Genomic DNA, 18317 nt, shown 5'->3' on the forward strand with positions numbered 1-18317 from the left:
CTTTTTCTGCGGTGGAGAGTGGCTGCGTGTTGGTCTCTCTCCCTCAGGCCCAAGGAAAGACTTAGGCGTTCTTCGCGTTGTTCTTAGCGTTTTCTTTTTGTTTTACGTTGCCTTTTTTGTCTTTTTCCTTTTTCCATTAAAAAAAAAAACAAAAAACCTCTTTTATCTTAGTTTTTCTCCCTGTTAAGTTTCCTTTCGCTTCCGTTGCGGTCTTCTTGGGCCGCACGTACGCGGTACTCCTTTTTGTGCCCTTGATCGGCACAATCGAGCCTTTTGATTTCGCAGCCACGATTTTTCCGCTGATGTCATCGAAGCCTTCCAGCGGCTTCAAGAAGTGTGCTCGGTGCCAGCGGTCGATCTCGGGCACTGACCCACACTCCTGGTGTATCCTGTGCCTTGGGCCTGACCATCGCCCAGACGCTTGCAAGTTGTGTCTGAGTTTGAAAAAACGGACACAGGCGTCGAGAAGAGCTCTTCGGGGACCGTCTTTTCGGAGCTCCGACTGATTCCTCGACGTCGATATCGGCACTGGGGATGGCATCGACATCGGGAGCGCAGGTAATGGCTGTCCGGACATCACCACTAGCTGGGAATACCGAGCCGTCAAGTGGGTCTCCGCCTGTCTCGAAGGCTCCTGCTGTGCAGGCCCACCGGGACCGACCACTGTGGGACCCGACCCCGAGTAGGCGTGTGGATTCCACGTCCTCCTCGTCGGTACCGAGGAGTACCAGTGACATGCTTCAAGCGAAGGCGAAGAAGCATCGGCACCGGTCTCCTTTGAGACACGGTACCAGGAGCTCTGGGGTGTCGAAGGATTCGGCAACCGGAAAGCGTTGATGCTGGGAGGAGTGCTCACCCGCCATACAAGAGGTGTCGGTGTGTCGATCTTCGGACAGCCCGGTACCGCCTCCCAGGCCTCCACAGATTCTGACATCGACTTCTGTACCGGCCCCACAGCCTTCCTCGACAGGGACTCTGGAGGAGATCATCCGAGCCATTCTTCCAGGCCTTCTGGAAGGGATGCTGCGTCAGTCTGCCTCGGTACCGGGGGTGCTTGCGCCCTCGGTACCGTCGATGGAAGCGGCAGCTGGCTCCGTGCCTGTGGTGAGGTCCCAGATGCCGGTACCGCTTGCGGCATTGGCCTCGGCTGCCACCCAGGTTGACTCCCCGTCGACATCGTTGGAGGGAACTTCATCACCGCCGGCATGGGAGTTGACTTCTCGTCATCGCCATCGGGGACATGGTTCCTCGGCGTCGAGACGGGCCCGGTTTCGGACTGCAGTTCGAGAACTCTTGTCCGATACCGAGGAAGATGCCTCCTAGGATGAAGGGGAAGATCCCAGATATTTCTCTTCCGAGGAGTCTTGTGTCTTCCTTCTGATCCCACTCCTTCACCTGAGAGGAAGCTTTCTCCACCGGAGAGACTCTCCTTCTCGTCATTTGTCCGGGAAATGTCTGTGGGCATTCCCTTCCCTGTGGTAAATGAGGATGAGCCCAGGACTGAGATGCTCGAGGTCCTTGACTATCCTTCACCATCTAAGGAGTCATCTACTGTCCCTCTGCATAATGTCCTTAAGGAGACATTGCTGAGGAACTGTATGAAACCGTTAACTAATCCCACCATTCCCAAGAAAGCGGAGTCCCAGTATCGAATCCACGGACAACCTGAGTTGATGAAGTCACAATTACCTCTTGACTCTATGGTTGTGGATTCCGCTCTCAAGAGAGCCAGGAGTACTAGGGATTTCGCTTCGGCACCCCTGGGGCGAGAAGCTAGGATTCTGGACTCTTTTGGGAGGAAGGCCTATAAGCCCTCTATGCTCGTGTCCAAAATTGAGTCTTACCAGCTCTACACGAGCATCCACATGCGGAACAATGTAAAGCAACTGGCGGACTTAGTGGACAAGCTCCCTCCGGAGCACGCCAGGCCTTTTCAGGAGATGGTCAGGCAGCTGAAGGTGTGTCGTAAATTCCTGTCCAGGGGTGCTTATGACACTTTTCATGTTGCTTCCAGATCCGCTGCTCAAGGTATAGTGATGCGCAGACTCTCATGGCTTCGTGCCTCTGACCTGGACAATCGGACCCAGCAGCGGCTTGCTGATGTCCCTTGCCGGAGGGATAATATTTTTGGCGAGAAGGTCGAGCAGGTGGTAGAGCAGCTCCACCAGCGGGAAACCGCCCTTGGCAAACTCTCCCATCGGGCGCCTTCAGCATCTACCTCAACAGACGTTTTTTCAGGGGAAGGAGGAATGCTCCCTATGCTTACAATAAGCGTAGGTACAATCCACCTTCCCGACAGCCTTTTCAGGCTCAGCCCCAGTGCGCTCGTTCTCATCAACAGCGTGCGCCCAGACAGGCCCCTGCAGCTCCCCAGCAAAAACAAGGGACGGGTTTTTGATTGGCCCCAGCTGAGCATAGCCGTTATAAAAGTACCTGTGTCGGAAGATCTACTGGTCGGGGGGAGGTTAACATTTTTTCACCAAAGGTGGCTTCTCATAACCTCCGATCGGTGGGTTCGTCAAATAGTCCAGTTAGGGTACTCGCTCAATTTGATCTCCAGACCTCCAAATTGCCCTCCGGGAGCTCAGTCCTTTAGCTTCCAGCACAGGCAGGTACTTGCAGAGGAACTCTCCACCCTTCTCAGCGCCAGTGCGGTCGAGCCCGTTCCACCAGGGCAAGAAGGGCTGGGATTCTATTCCAGGTACTTCCTTGTGCAAATGAAAACAGGGGGGGGATGCGTCCCATCCTAGACCTATGGGCCCTGAAGAAATATCTGGTCCGCGAAAAGTTCAGGATGGTTTCCCTGGGCACCCTTCTTCCCATGATTCAGAAAAACGATTGTCTATGCTCTCTGGACATAAAGGAGGCTTATACTCACATCCCGATACTTCCAGCTCACAGGAAGTATCTTCGATTCCGTCTTGGAACACAGCACTTCCAGTATTGTGTGCTACCCTTTGGTCTGGCGTCTGCTTCCAGGGTTTTTACAAAATGCCTGGCAGTAGTTGCAGCGTCGCTACGCAGACTGGGAGTACATGCTTTCCCTTATCTTGATGATTGGCTGGTGAAGAACACCTCAGAGGCAGGAGCTCTACAGTCCATTCATATGACTATTCGACTCTTGGAGCTTTTCGGGTTTGTCATCAATTACCCAAAGTCCCACTTTCTTCCAGTTAAACAACTAGAATTCATAGGAGCTCTGCTGGACTCTGACAGCTTGGACCTATCTTCCCGAGACGAGGGCAGAGAACCTTCTGTCTCTCGTTTCCATGGCCAGAGCGTCTCAACATATCACAGCTCGGCAGATGTTGAGACTGCTAGGCCATTTGGCCTCCACAGTTCATTTGACGCCCATGGCACGTCTTCACATGAGATCTGCTCAATGGATCCTAGCTTCCCAGTGGTATCATGCTGCGGGAAATCTGGAGGATGTGATCTAGCTGTTCACCGACTTTCAGAATTCGATCCAATTTGGTGGACAATTCGATCCAATTTGGCCTTGGGACGTCCCTTCCAAATTCCTCAGCCTCAAAATTGCTGACCATGGATGCATCTCTCCTGGGGTGGGGAGCTCATGTAGATGGGCTTCACACTCAAGGAGCTTGGTCCCTCCAGGAATCAGGTCTTCAGATCAGTCTCCTGGAGTTGCGAGCGATCTGGAATGCTCTGAAGGCTTTCAGAGATTGGCTGTCCAATCAAATTATTCAAATTCAGACAGACAACCAGGTTGCCATGTACTACATCAACAAGCAGGGGGGCACCAGATCTCGCCCCCTGTGTCGGGAAGCCGTCCAGATGTGGCTTTGGGCTCGCCGTCATGGCATGTTTCTCCAAGCCATGTATCTGGCAGGCGTAAACAACATGCTGGCCGACAGGTTGAGCAGGATTATGCCACCTCACAAGTGGTCGCTCAACTCAGGCTTGGTATGCAAGATCTTCCGAGAGTGGGGCACCCTCTCGGTGGTTCTGTTTGCCACTCAGCTCAATCACAAGGTCCCTCAGTTCTGTTCCAGACTTCAGGCCCACAACAGACTAGCGTCAGATGCCTTTCTCCTTCATTGGGGGAAGGGCCTTCTGTATGCATATCCTCCCATACCTCTGGTGGGGAAGACTTTGCTGAAACTCCAGCAAGACCGCGGAACCATGATTCTGATTGCACCCTTTTCGCCATGTCAGATTTGGTTCCCTCTTCTTCTGGAGTTGTCCTCCGAAGAACCGTGGAGATTTGGAGTGTATTCCAACCCTCATCACTCAGAACGGAGGGGGTGCTTCTGCATCCCAACCTCCAGTCTCTGGCTCCTCATGGCCTGGATGTTGAAAGCGTAGACTTCGCCTCCTTAGGTCTTTCTGAGGGTATCTCCTGAGTCTTGCTACCAGGAAAGATTTCATGAAGAGGTGTTACTCTTTTAAATGAAGGAGGTTTGCTGTCTGGTGTGACAGCAAGGCCCTAGATCCTCGCTCTTGTCCTACACAGACCCTGCTTGAATACTTTCTACACTTATCAGAGTCTGGTCTCAAGACCAACTCCGTAAGAGTTCATCTTAGGGCAATTAGTGCTTTTCATTATCGTGTAGAGGGTAAGCCTATCTCTGGACAGCCTTTAGTTGTTCGCTTCATGTTTGCTTTTGTCAAAGCCCCCTGTCAAACCTCCACCAGTGTCATGGGATCTCAATGTTGTTCTCACCCAGCTGATGAAACCTCCTTTTGAGCCACTGGATTCCTGCCATCTGACCTGGAAGGTCATTTTCTTGGTGGCTGTTACTTCAGCTCGTAGAGTCAGTGAGCTTCAAGCCTTGGTAGCCCATGCTCCCTATACTAAATTTCATCATAACAGAGTAGTGCTCCGTACGCACCCTAAGTTCTTGCCGAAAGTGGTGTCGGACTTCCATCTGAATCAGTCAATTGTCTTGCCAGCATTTTTTCCCTGTCCTAATACCCGCCCTGCTGAACGTCAGTTGCATATATTGGACTGCAAGAGAGCATTGACCTTCTATGTGGAGCTGAGAAGCCCCTTCAGACAGTCCGCCCAAATGTTTTTTTCTTTTGATCCCAACAGAAGGGGAGTCGCTGTTGGGAAACGCATCATTTCCAATTGGCTAGCAGATTGCATTTCCTTCACTTATGCCCAAGCTGAGCTGACTCTTGAGGGTCATGTCACGGCTCATAGTGTTAGAGCCATGGCAGCGTCAGTGGCCCACTTGAAGTCAGCCACTATAGAAGAGATTTCAAGGCTGCGACGTGGTCATCAATCCACACATTCATATCTCATTATTGCCTTCAGCAGGATACCCGATGCGACAGTTGGTTTGGGTAGTTAGTGCTGCAGAATCTGTTCGGGGTCTAGAATCCAACTCCACCCCCCTAGAGCCATTTTGTTCTGTTCCAGGCTGCACTCTCAGATGTTTCTTCGTAGGTCAATCTTTGTTACGTCCTCACCGTTTCGAGGCCCAACTGACCCTTGTTCATTGTTTTCAGTGAGCCTGGGGGCTAGGGATAAACCACATGTGAGAACAAGCAGCCTGCTTGTCCTCGGAGAAAGCGAAGATACTTACCTGTAGCAGGTATTCTCCGAGGACAGCAGGCTGATTGTTCTCACCAACCCGCCCACCTCCCCTTGGAGTTGTTTTATTCTTTATTTGCTTTTCATATAACTGAGGCGGGAATGGCTGCGCATGCGCAGTGTGTCCGTCCCGCGCTCTGGTATCTGTTGCAAAGCTTTGTGGATTTTTACTGGAAAAATCTCCGTTCCGGGGCCGCTGTGGACGCCAACCCACATGTCAGAACAATCAGCCTGCTGTCCTCGGAGAATACCTGCTACAGGTAAGTATCTTCGCTATACTTGATCATGGTCTTTCTTTGGCATTTCTTGGACATAGACCGTAGAAGTTTGCCCGTCCCTGTCCTTAGTTCCAACTACTGAAGTTGCTGTAGAAGCCCACTCCAGCCTATGTGGCTTGTCTTTGGTGGAACACAGACTATAAAAGTCTGTCCAGCACTGTCCTCAGGTTCAAGCCACTGAAGTTGCTGTCAAAGCTCTTTCCAAACCATCCTAAACTGGATTGCCCTAATGGGACACAGACTGTACAAGTCTGCCCCCACCAGCCCTAGTTCATCACAGCCAGAGTCGCCATCTGATCAAAAAAGCTGGAAATTATTGCATTCAAATATCATATGAACAGGGGTACCAGTTTCAGAATGACATGACCAACAAATGCTGTTAAATGATGATTTTTACGAGATTTCATAGGGGCCCTAAGAGAGCGGTGCTAAAGGAAGTATGAAGACTGAGTAATCAAAGAAGACATAGAAGCTCTTGAACCACAGATCCAAAAAGATCTCCATTGATCATCATTTAAGAAAATATTCACATTCTTTTCCCAGACTTTTTGAATGTGTAAACTAATGTATTTATTTAGATTTTGCTCACACCTTTTTCAGTAGTAGCTCAAGGTGAGTTACATTCAGGTACTCTGTACATTTCTCTGTCCCAGGAGGGCTCACAATCTTAAGTTTGTATCTGAGGCAGTGGAGGGTTAAGTGACTTGCCCAAGATCACAAGGAGCAGCAGTGGGATTTGAACTGGCCACATAATTGAAAATCTTTGTAAAATAAGGAAGCTCAATGAGAAGAAAATAATAATTTGTTAATAAAGGTATCAATCAAGCAATCATTAGAGAGGGAATTACATACCAGATTTGTATTTTTTTTAAGGCATGATGAAATTGGAACAAAAAAAATTGTGAATTAGGCAGGTTAAGTTCGGTTTGTAGTTTATTTAATTTATTTATTTGGATTTTGCTCACACCTTTTCAGTAGTAGCTGAAGGTGAATTACATTCAGGTACACTGGGTATTTCCCTGTCCCTGGAGGGCTCACAATCTAAGTTAGTACCTGAGGCAATGGAGGGTTAAGTGATTTGCCCAAGATCACAAGGAGCAGCAGTGGGATTTGAACCAGCCACCTTGAACAAAGGTTTTAAAAATCTCATTGAGGGACTACTGATTTCTCAGGGCATTAATTCTGACAAGTGGATAATGTGGTGTTGAGTTGCCAGTCCGGGCTTCATGATAAGCCATAAGAGTTTTTGTGGAGCTCATGCACAGCTACTGCAGTTGTTTTGTTTTTTTTTTTAACTGCGGTAAGGAGATGACTGCGTTTTCTTCATGCCTGGTCTGAAGTGTTTTATTTTTGATGCCTTTCGGCGTTTTTTTTCAACATTTGTTTTGCTGTGCCTTGTTGGGCATTTGTTTTCCCATACCTTTTGAATTTATTTTATCCAATTTTTGAGAACCTTTTATTTTCCGCCCTCTAGGCCGCGTTTATACTTGTTCTTAGGTCGGGTCTTTCCCGTCTTTTTTTTCCTGGTGCCTTGCCCCTTTTTTCAGGCACTATCGTGTCTTTTCATTTAGCGTCGGACGTTTTTCCATCTATGTCCTCTAAAGCTCCCAGTGTCTTTAAGCACTGTACCCGGTGCAATTCGACAGTCTCTGGCATGGACACCTATTCTTGATGTCTTCAGTGTCTAGAGCCCGACCATAGCCCTGCTAACTGTGTCCTTTGTCTTTGAAGAAAAGGACTCAGCTGTCCAGAAAGACTCAATGAGAAAAGCTTTTTGGAGCCAAGTCTGGGTCTTTGATTTTGGCATTGGCAATCAAGGTCGTTGGCATCAACGTTGAAGACAGCTTCGGGAGCATCGGTCCTTATGGCTGCCTCAAGACAGAGACACTGGAAGCAGTAGTGCATTGAGTGGGTCTCCAACTGTCTGGACTCCAACTGCTGGACAGGGCCCCTGGGACCGTCCAGCGTTGGATCTGTCCCTGAGGCGACTTGAGAATTTGACGTCGTCCTCATCGGCATCGAGGAGTCTTGACACCGAACTTCAGGCGAAAGCCAAGAAACATTGGCATCAGTCATCCTCTTCACATGGTGCCGAAAACCCCAAAGCGTTGAGGGACTCAGCACCTGAGAAGTGTCAGCGCCCCCTCTATCCAGGAGGTGCCAGTTCGCCTGTCTTCAGGCAGCCAGGACCCTACTCCCGTCTCGGCCCTATCTGTTCTGCAGCCTCAAAACCAGTCTTTCCTGGTTTCGGCCCTTGGTCAGCGTATCCGGGCCTTGCTCCCTGAGCTGCTGGATGGTATCTTGCAGCACTGTGCATTGGTGTTGGGGGTGTTTGTGCCTACTGTCCAGTCCGCTGCAGCCCTATCTGTCCTTCAGCCTTTAGTGCGGCCTCCGGCGCTGCATTTGGCCCCTGTATCGACTGCTACCCACACCGGTATCCCCTTGACTTCGGTGGAGGAACTTTGCTGGAGTCAAGGCGGGAGCCAGCTCCTTGATGCCCCTCTCGGGGAAATTGCGCCTCATAGTTGAGGCAGGCTTGGCCCTTCCCCAAGGAGTTTCTGACTGACACCAATGAGGAACGCTTATGGGAGTCAGAGGAGAATCCTTTGGTATTCCTTCTGAACCCTCCCCTCCACTTGAAAGGAGAAAGCCTTTCATTCCCTTCTTTTGTAAAGGAAATGGCTGAGGGTATTCCATTTCGTTTGGAAGTGGAGTATGAACCCAGGCCTAAGATGCTTGAGGTCCTGGACTACACGTCTCCTCCCATGGAGGCCATGACTGTCCTCCTCCATGAGACACTCAAGGATATCCTCGATTGGAATTGGGACTCCGCTCTGCTGGTCCCTGTTATGCCCAAGAAGATTGACACCCAGTACCGGATGCACAGTACACCTGGTTTTGATAAGCCTCAATTGCCTCGCAACTCCATGTTGGTGGAGTCTGCTCTCAAGAGATCCACATTTGAGGAGTAAGCCATACTCCAGATTTTGTGCTTCCACACCCTCCTTTGATTCTGGGAGTTAAATTCTTTATACTAGAAACTGGACTAGCTATGGTTTTGCACTACAGCAGATGAGAAGATGTGCACATGCTCAGTGCCACACTCTAAAAAGTTGTAGTTTACAAGCTGGTGAGCATTCCCACATGGGCTCTTTTGGATGATGCCATGTGTCCTCGGAGAGCACTAGCTACAGGTAAGTAACCTTGTTTACCCTGGAACTCACTCTTGGTGATACTCTGCTTCTCAGATCATAAAATAATGAAAATTTTTCTTTTTAAATTTGGAGTTCAGTGAATCTTTGCACATTTTATGTTATAGAACTATGTATTGGTGTAGCAATGTCTTTCAAAGTTCTTTATATATATATATATATATATATATATGTATGTACTAGGAAAAAAGGCCCGTTTCTGAAACTAATGAAACGGGCGCTAGCAAGGTGTTTCCTCAGAGTGTGTATGTCTGAAAGAGTGTGTGTGAGAGTGACTGTATGAGAGAGAGAGAGAGAGAGTGAATATGCGAGTGTGTGTGTATGTGAGAGAGAGAAAGTGAGACTGAGTGTGTGTGAGAATGAGAGTGTGTGCCGGCAGGTCCCCCCTCCCCTCCCCTCACTCCCTCCCAGTTCCAGGGCCATCCATGCGTCCGAGTTCCAGGGTCGTCGTCACCCCCCTCCCCCCCTCTTCCAGGGTCGTCGTCGTCACCCCCCTCCCCCCCCCTCTTCCAGGGTCGTCCGTACCTCCCAGTTCCAGGTTTGGTCCTTACCTCCCAGTTCCATGTTTGGTCCCTCGTTCCCTACCTCCCAGTTCCAGGTCCCCCACTCCCTCCCTCCCTCCCTCCATCCCTCCAAGTTTCATGATGCCCCGTCCCTCTCTCCCTGTTTCAAGGTTCCCCCATCCCTCGCAGTTCCAGGGTACTCTCTCCCTCCCAGTTCCAGAGTCCTCTCTCCCTCCCAGTTCCAGAGTCCTCCCTGACTTCTCTCCCTTACTCCTACATTGCCCTCCCATCCAGCATCTCTCCCCACCAACCCCATGTCCACCATCAGTCGCTTTCTGTTCCCATCCATGCCCCTCCCCCTGTGGTGTCCAGTCGCTCCTGCCCCCGATATCGCCGATCACTGCCCCCCCCCCCATCTTTCCGCCGTTTCAAAGTGGTGCACGCAGCAAGCCAGCCTAGCAGTTCGCTTCCTTTTGTGTCTTCTTCCCTCCTTGGGCCCCGCCCTCGTGTGACGTAACTTCCGCAAGGGCGGGACACAGGGAGGGAAGAAGACCCGAAGAGAAGCGATCATGTGGTGGAGTGCTGCGTGCAGAAGTTTGACAGGAATTTGAGAGGCGGTGTTCCTTCAATGCTGGGGGGGGGGGGGGCTGTGCAGTTGGTAGACCCGGTGGGGGGTGGCTGAAGCAGCAAACTCGTGGGCGGAGTGGTGAGCTGGGTGGGTGAGCGACCGATCGAGTGAGCGATCTGGGGGGGGGGGGGGGGTAGCGGCATTGTGGAAGGCTGGGTGTGAGTCTGTTTCTCTGGCTGGGGGCTGTTTTTGTTAGTGGCAGCGGGAGTGCCCGGGTGGAGCGGCGGAGTGGTGAGCTGGGTGGATGAGCGAGCAACCTGGGGGGGGGGGGGGGGGGTTGCAGCATTGTGGATGGCTGGGTGTGAGTCTGTTTCCGTGGCTGGGGGCTGTTTTTTTGAGTGGCAGCGGGAGTGCCTGGGTCGCTGTTTGCTTGGGGTGGTGGTGCAGGGTGGTATTGGTGGCTACCTGGGGTGGGTGTAGGGGTGAGGTGTGTGGCGACCTTGGTGGGGTGGGGGGGGCATTGCGAAGTGCAGATACTGTGCCTCCTACCTTCCAAAACGCACCTGCAATGCGATTGGGTGAGTAATTGCTCCGCCCCCGACGCCATAACGTTTGACGCGTGGGCGGGGCAGACACTCATGGATCTAAAAAGTGGTCTCAGCCGCCTCACTTTAGAATGTTGGGAAAGTGAGGCTTCATTAGAACGTTGGAGGTGCGTTTTATATAGAGAGATATGTATATATGTATGTATATGTATGTATGTATATATGTATATATGTATGTATATGTATGTATGTATATATGTATGTATATGTATGTATGTATATATGTATATATGTATGTATATGTATGTATGTATATATGTATGTATGTGTATGTATATATATATATATATGTATATATGTATGTATATGTATGTATATGTATGTATGTATATATATATGTATGTATGTATATGTATGTATATATATATGTATGTATGTGGTTTCTTAGGTTTTATGTTCTCCGAGGACAAGCAGACCATTGGTATTCTCACATCTTGGTGATACCATCCAATGGAGCCTGGTGAGGATGCTGCCTAGCGTATACAGCTATTATAAAATCTACTAGCGTCCCACTATGCCTGTGCAGGTGCCTTCCCTCTTTTTATTTTGTGCAGCTCTTTAGGCCCCCTTTAGGCTTGAGCGCCGGCCTCAATTTGAGCCTTTTTGTTGCTCAAGATTGAAGAGTTCAGTTTGGCCGCAATTCTTTTCTTGATGTCCAAGAAGATCCCCAGTGGCTTCAAAAGGTGTGCCTAATGTATTCGGGTAATCTCTGTAATGGACCCACACACTTGGTGCATCAAGTGCCTAGGGCCTAACCAATAGCCTAACTCTTGTGTTCTCTATGACTAAAAATGCAGTTGAGGACACAGAAGGTACGTCAGGTTCAGCAGGAGAAACTTTTTGGCTCCTTGAATGCTGGTCCATTGACATTGGCACCGGAAGCATTGACCTTGATGGCTGCTCAGATTTCATTTACCACTGGGAGTTCACTGGCATTGAGGAGGTCTCCACCTCCCTCAACATTGGTTGATGTTAGTAGGCCCCGGGACCAGTCCATGACCTTTCTGAAAAAAATTGAAGATCTTGACAACCGTAGTCCCATCTGTAACTTGTGGTTCTTAGGAGTTCCTGAGGCTCCTGAATATGGAGACACTATATTTGTCATACAAAAAATAGTGAGTTACATCTTATTGATGGGGAACGAGCAAGTTCAATCAAACATGAGTGATATAGGTAGAGCTCATTTTTTTTTTAGATAAGCCAAGAGCTAATGCCCCAAAAGATATAGTAGCATGTTTCCAGAGCTACAAATAGAAGGAGGCTATCTTGTGTAAGCAAGGGGACTACTGCCATTGTGTGGGACTGCACACTTGTGGGATGCAGGAATACAGTATTGCTGGAAGTCCTCTTTGCTCTTCAGTTCAGCAAACATGAACAATCCTACTGCATTTGTGACAAAGAAGAAGCTGCATGGTTCCTTTCAGCTGGGGAGCAACCAGCACTACGCCAAGAATGGTGGAAACAGTATAAAGTTTCAGCTGTGTGTGGCAAACCCCGCTGGCAATGAGTCTCCACTGGGAGAGGCCAACTGTTGACGGGCCTCATATGTTGATGTGGCTATGGACAAAAATTGTTGAGGGTGACAGTATACAAAGTGGTTTTTTGGATACCTTACTATTTCTGTCAGTTAGTGATGTCGGCTGTTCAGTTGTTGGCAATGCTTGCAAGTGGCTGAGGACTGGTGTTTGGACTGTGCTTGAGTAGCTCTTCTCTCTAGTTTTCTAAAGTTGAGTAATGTTGAGATGATTATGATTTGACAGAGCTGCTATTTCATATTAGGGTTGAGAATTTACTGAGGGGGTTAGTTCTGAATGTTGATTGGTTTATTCTATATGAATGGGGGGGGGGAAGAAGTGGAGAGGTTATGTATGAAGAAGAGTGAGGAAGGGAGGTGGGAGTGAGGGGGGGTTGAGGAATTAGTGGGGAGTGTAGAATGGGTTATTGATTTAAAAAAAACCATCAGAAAATGGGTATAGGGCAAGATGATGGGTTTGTTTTTATTCTATGTGTTTTTGGAGTGGCTGCACACAAGTGTGCTTCTCGGTTCCTTCTGTTTTAAACTATGGGGGATCTTAAAATCATATCCTTAAATGTGAAAAGGCTGAATATTCCATGCAAGAGTCAATGTTTATATAAGAGGTCTGCCTCTATCTGTTGTGTTCAGGAAATGCATTTCTGTGTAAGGCAGAGAGGCTCTACTAATATAAGCAGTTCCATTTTGCCTATTTTGGTGCTTATCCTACTAAGAAAATACAGGGAGTGCATTTACAATTCTTAAAATTCTTAAAGACCCTGAGGGAAAGTACCTTGCAGTGAGAGTAGAAATTACTAGCACTATTTACATTGCTTCAGTCTGTGCCCCTAATGAAAACCAACATCCTTTTTATACACATTTGGGTCAGCAACTATCTAGCATGGACCCTGGAATATAGGTTGTGTGTGTGGGGTTTTTTTTTTTTTTTTTTTGGGGGGGGGGGGGGGGGGATGAGATGGCAATGTTACATTGAATCCACTCCTGGATTTTACTGCTAAATTACATTACAGGAGAACAGATTGTGCAGCCCTTAAACATTTCCTATTGAGTCTAGGTGTAATAGATGTATAGAGAATTCTCCATGTTAGAGATCGGAAATACACTTTCCACTCCATTCCACACAGTTTTCTCCCGCACTAACTACATTTTATTAGACAAAGAACTAATGCCTAGGGTAGAGGGTTTGAGGATTGATACTATTGTGTGGTCGGACCATGCCCCTATATAGGTGAAATGTAGAGGAGTTGACACAGATAGTAAATTTGCATTTTGGAAACTGAATGAGAGTTTACTAGATAATGAGTATATAGTTCAGGATCTTTATAAAGAGATCCCAAATATTTTTCAAAGAAATATTACCCCCCGAAGTAACAGTGGGCACAGTTTGGGATAGCTTTGAAGCTTTTGTTAGAGGGAGATTTATCCTTTGGGACAGTAAACTGTAGGTCCTGAGTGACATTTGTAGTGTTTTGTACTATTATTATTATTTATTTATTTGGATTTTGCAACACCTTTTCAATAGTAGCTCAAGGTGAGTTACATTCAGGTACACTGGATATTTTTTCTGTCCCAGGAGTACTCACAATCTAAATTAGTACCTGAGGCAATGGAGGGTTAAGTGACTTGCCCAAGATCACAAGGAGCAGCAGTGGGATTTGAACCGGCCACCTCTGGATTTCAAGACCAGTGCTCTAACCACTAGGCCACTCCTCCACTTCACACTATACTGGTATTGGATTTAGATTTAGACCACACCTTTCTCAATAATAGCTCAAGGCAAGTTAATTCAAGTACAGTAGGTATTTTCATGTCCCTGGAGGGCTTACAATTTAAGTTTTGTATCTGAGGCAATGGAGGGTTAAGTCAGTTGTCTGAGATGTCAAGGAACATCAGTGGGATTTGAACCCTGGCTTCCCTGGTTCTTAGCCTGCTGCTCTAACCATGTTTGATAACTCATCAGCAAACTAAGGCTAGCAGAGCTGAAGCCTGGTGGCCACGGCAACCTACCAAAGCCATTGATAGGTAAATTATTTTATGGTTGTCAGTAATTTCAATTTCTGGTACAATACTGCTGAACATTACAGTTCATATGGACAAAAGGAAGGTGCTGGACTGGGGGACTAGGGGTGACTGAGATCCAAGTGCCTGCTGTATTCAAAAGAGCCCCTACTACCCCTCCCTTTTTTTTTTTTTTTTTTTTTTAAGTGCAGTGCTTCCCACTGCAGCTCCTTGTGACTCTGGGCAAGTCACTTAATCCTCCATTGCCCCTGGTACAAAATAAGTACCTGAATATATGTAAACCGCTTTGAATGTAGTTGCAAAAAAAAACCCAAAAAAACTCAGGCAGTATATCGTCCCATTTCCCTTTCCCTTTTAAGCTACGTTAAACACCTAGTATCTGAGTAAAATGCAGAGTAGCTATAAACTACAGGTGAACAAGTAGGGAAAGCATACAGAGTTTGACTCATCTTTTCCAACTTCCCTGCGAGTGTTTGTGTGTGTGCATGTCTGTGTATGTATCTGTAAGAAGTGCTTACAAGGTAAGGTAACAGAAAATTTTTACACACTTCAACTCGGTCCTTTGTTCGCAAAGAAATTTTTTTTGCTTATGTCAACTTAGACCAGAGATTTTCAACCTTTTTTGTCTCACGGCACACTTACATGGTGCTACAATTGTCAAGGCACACCTCCACAAATGGCCCTGCATTTTACCTTCTACCCCCACCCACACATGATCCAGCATTTTTCTTTCTTCCCCTACCCCTCCACCTGCAACCCACACATGGTCCAGCATTTAACCTTCTCGTCCCACGAAATACTCCAGCATTTACCTTCTCTTCCTCACCCTCCATCCTCACAAATAGTCCGATATCCTTCCCTTCTGTTCCCTCTCCAGCCAGAGACCAGACATCTTCCCTTGTCTCGGCTACCTTTTAAGAGTTTTCTCGTCTACAGCTGTAAGTGACAGCAATTCATACAGGCTGTTCATGCCAACCCTGAAGTCTTCTCTTTGATGTAATTTCCTACAGTTTCTGTCGGCAGCTCACATTGCAGGTCAGAGCAACGTGCAAGCCGATTATATAAGCAGGCATCAGATCGATCCAGCGGAGTGGGAACTTGCAGACAAAGTGTTTCTGCAGATATGTGCCAAGTGGGGCAAGCCCGTGATCGATCTAATGGCGACAAGCACCAATGCCAAAGTCTCGTGCTTCTTCAGCAGACGGAGAGATCCTTGCGCGGCGGGGTTGGATGCCTTGGCTCAACCCTGGCCTCTGGGCCTACTGTATGTGTTCCCTCCGTGGCCCTTGATAGGGCGCGTGCTCCTGCGGATTCGGCTGCATCCCGGAGAAGTGGTTCTTGTCGCCCCGGATTGGCCCAGGAGGCCTTGGTATGCGGACCTCCGACAGATGCTCGTAGAGGATCCCCTTCAGTTACCTCTGGTTCCCAACCTGTTGTCACAGGGTCCGGTGAACATGGAGGACGCCGGCCGATTTGGTCTTATGGCCTGGCGATTGAGAGGGCGCAATTGAGAGGCAGAGGCTATTCCAATAAAGTAATTACCACTCTCCTGCAAGCCCGCAAGCGTTCCACTTCCGTGGCTTATGCCAGGATTTGGTGCCAGTTTGAAGTCTGGTGTGCTTCCAGAGAGATCACACCCCTGCGGGCTCCTGTCTCGCCGATTCTGGACTTTTTGCAGGATGGTGTACAAAAAGGCTTGGCCTATAATTCCCTGCGGGTGCAAGTGGCAGCGTTGGCCTCCCTGCATGGCAAGGTTGAAGGCGTGTCTTTAGCTGCTGATCCGGATGTGGCACGGTTTCTTAGAGGGGTGCTTCGGCTCCGTCCTCCCGTGCGTGCACCTTGTCCAGCTTGGAACAGGGTGCTCCCTTTGAACCGCTTCGGCGTGCTTCAGAGAAAGATTTGACACTGAAGGCCGTCTTGTTAGTGGCCATTACTTCGGCGAGACGGGTGTCAGAGCTCCAGGCGCTGTCCTGTAGAGACCCTTTTCTGCAGTTTTCAGAGTCCGGGGTCACGGTTCGGACCGTGCCTTCCTTCTCGCCTAAGGTGGTTTCAGCGTTTCACCTAAACCAACCTATTTTATTGCCCTCCTTTGTCGAGGAGGAGTTTCCAGAATCTTTTGGGCAATCTTTTGCACCTGTTGGACGTGCGCAGGACTCTGCTGCAGTATCTGCGAGTTACTAACTCTTTCAGGACCTCTGATCATCTGTTTGTTTTGCTATCAGGTCCTCGCAGAGGGTCTCCAGCGTCTAAAGCCACTATTGCCCGCTGGCTTAAAGAATCTATCTTTTCAGCTTATTTGCTTGCCGGTTGGCCTCCGCCTGATGCCTTTAAGGCGCATTCCACTAGAGGAATTTCCTCTTCTTGGGCTGAAACTGGAGCACTGTCTCTTCAAGAGATTTGTAGTGCAGCAACATGGGCTTCTAAGCTCTCTTTTGCCCGACATTACAGGCTGGATGTGGCTGCCAGGAGGGACGCACATTTTGGAGCGCAAGTGCTGGCGCATGGTGTGGCTTGTTCCCACCCTATCTAGGGATTGCTTTGATACATCCCATCTGTAATGGCTGCATCTGCTTGATGACAAGGAAGGGAAAATTAGGTTCTTACCGTGATAATTTTCTTTCCTTTAGTCATAGCAGATGCAGCCATGATCCCTCCCTGTCTGATGCTATCTGCTGTAAATCTATTTCAGGTTCTGTTCGTGTTTCCTGGAGATTCCGTTCTTGGGAGAAAGTCGGAAAACAGTCTTCAGGATTCATGTTCAATTAAAGGAGGATGACTTAATTCCCTCCAGTTTCATGTTTTGGAGGATGAGTTTATTCCCTCCGGGAGGATGAGTTTATTCCTTCCAGTTATGTCTCAGTGGAGGATGAGTTTATGCCCTCCGGGAGGATGTTTCATTCCCTCCATTCTGAGTTAATGCCCTTTGTTGTAGGGCCATCGTTCGCTGTGAGGAAAGCTCATGTTGTTCCCATTGCGGTTTGCCATACTGCTTTGGAAGCTTCAAATACTGAAGAGAGGCAGTGGAGCAAGCTGGTATGAGGCACTGAAAAAAGTGTGCTCTCTATCTCCCTCTGCTGGTTGATGGACACAACCCATCTGTAATGGCTGCATCTGCTATGACTAAAGGAAAGAAAATTATCACGGTAAGAACCTAATTTTCCCGTACTTATATACTGCAAGGACTGGAACTTTACATTAGGATCTCCTGGGTTCTTCCACTGTCATATATAGGGGTGCTGAGCTTTAATGGACTATTGGTCTGACCTAGCATGGCACTTCTATGTCCTATTATGTGGTTGGGTTTTTTTTTTTTTTTTTTGGTAAGCCATCCAGTGAGGGCCAGCCACTGAAGAGCATAACGAGCAGAAAATGCTGTGGTACAAAGCAGAGTTAGGATGACAGAATTTGGAATGAGCAGGTGAGATGTAGTAGGATTAGCAGGCTCTCATTGACAAAGCCAAATGTAAATCACCTACCGTCAAAAAGAGCTGTGGAGTACATTTCTGGAAATGTGTGTGAAAACTGGGTGCAGCTTGATCATCAAATATGTTTTTCCCCCCCTTCAGATATTGGCACTATAATGAGAGTTGTGGAGCTATCACCACTGAAAGGGTCAGTTTCATGGACCGGAAAGCCAGTTTCTTACTACCTGCATACTATTGATCGAACAATAGTGAGTATTATCTGAGGCATTTCCCCCAAAGATCCATTAGTACTTCTGACTCGTAGCAAAATCTTACCTTCTCTCTCTCTTTTTTTTTTTAAAGCATATTTGCGTACAGATCTAATAAGTTACTATATTGTAGAGTGTATTTTTAATACAAGGGTGGCAATAATAGGTGTAGTTTTTTAACAGGATGCGTGACATGTCCAGAAGAGCAACTGTTTTATAAAGTGGGCTCTCAGAATGACTCCCAGTAAGGTACAAATTTAAATAGACTTTGAAGAAGGTGTAAACTCGTACATGTCCTTTAAGCATGTACATATGTGTCTTGTAAAATATATGCATACCAGAGATGTAGCTAGGTGGGTTGCCAG

General features: G+C 48.0%; 1 protein-coding gene across 2 annotated transcripts in view; it reads left to right on the forward strand.

Moving 5' to 3' along the window:
• Positions 1 to 18317, forward strand: part of DOT1L (DOT1 like histone lysine methyltransferase) — a 642515-nt gene that overhangs the window by 373983 nt on the left and 250215 nt on the right. For both annotated transcript variants that reach the window (XM_030219845.1, XM_030219846.1), the window contains exon 11: positions 17846 to 17952. In XM_030219845.1, coding sequence (XP_030075705.1) covers positions 17846 to 17952 — 107 coding nt within the window. The remainder of the gene's footprint in view (positions 1 to 17845; positions 17953 to 18317) is intronic.

Source organism: Microcaecilia unicolor, chromosome 11, assembly GCF_901765095.1.
Source record: "Microcaecilia unicolor chromosome 11, aMicUni1.1, whole genome shotgun sequence".
Classification (NCBI taxonomy): domain Eukaryota; kingdom Metazoa; phylum Chordata; class Amphibia; order Gymnophiona; family Siphonopidae; genus Microcaecilia; species Microcaecilia unicolor.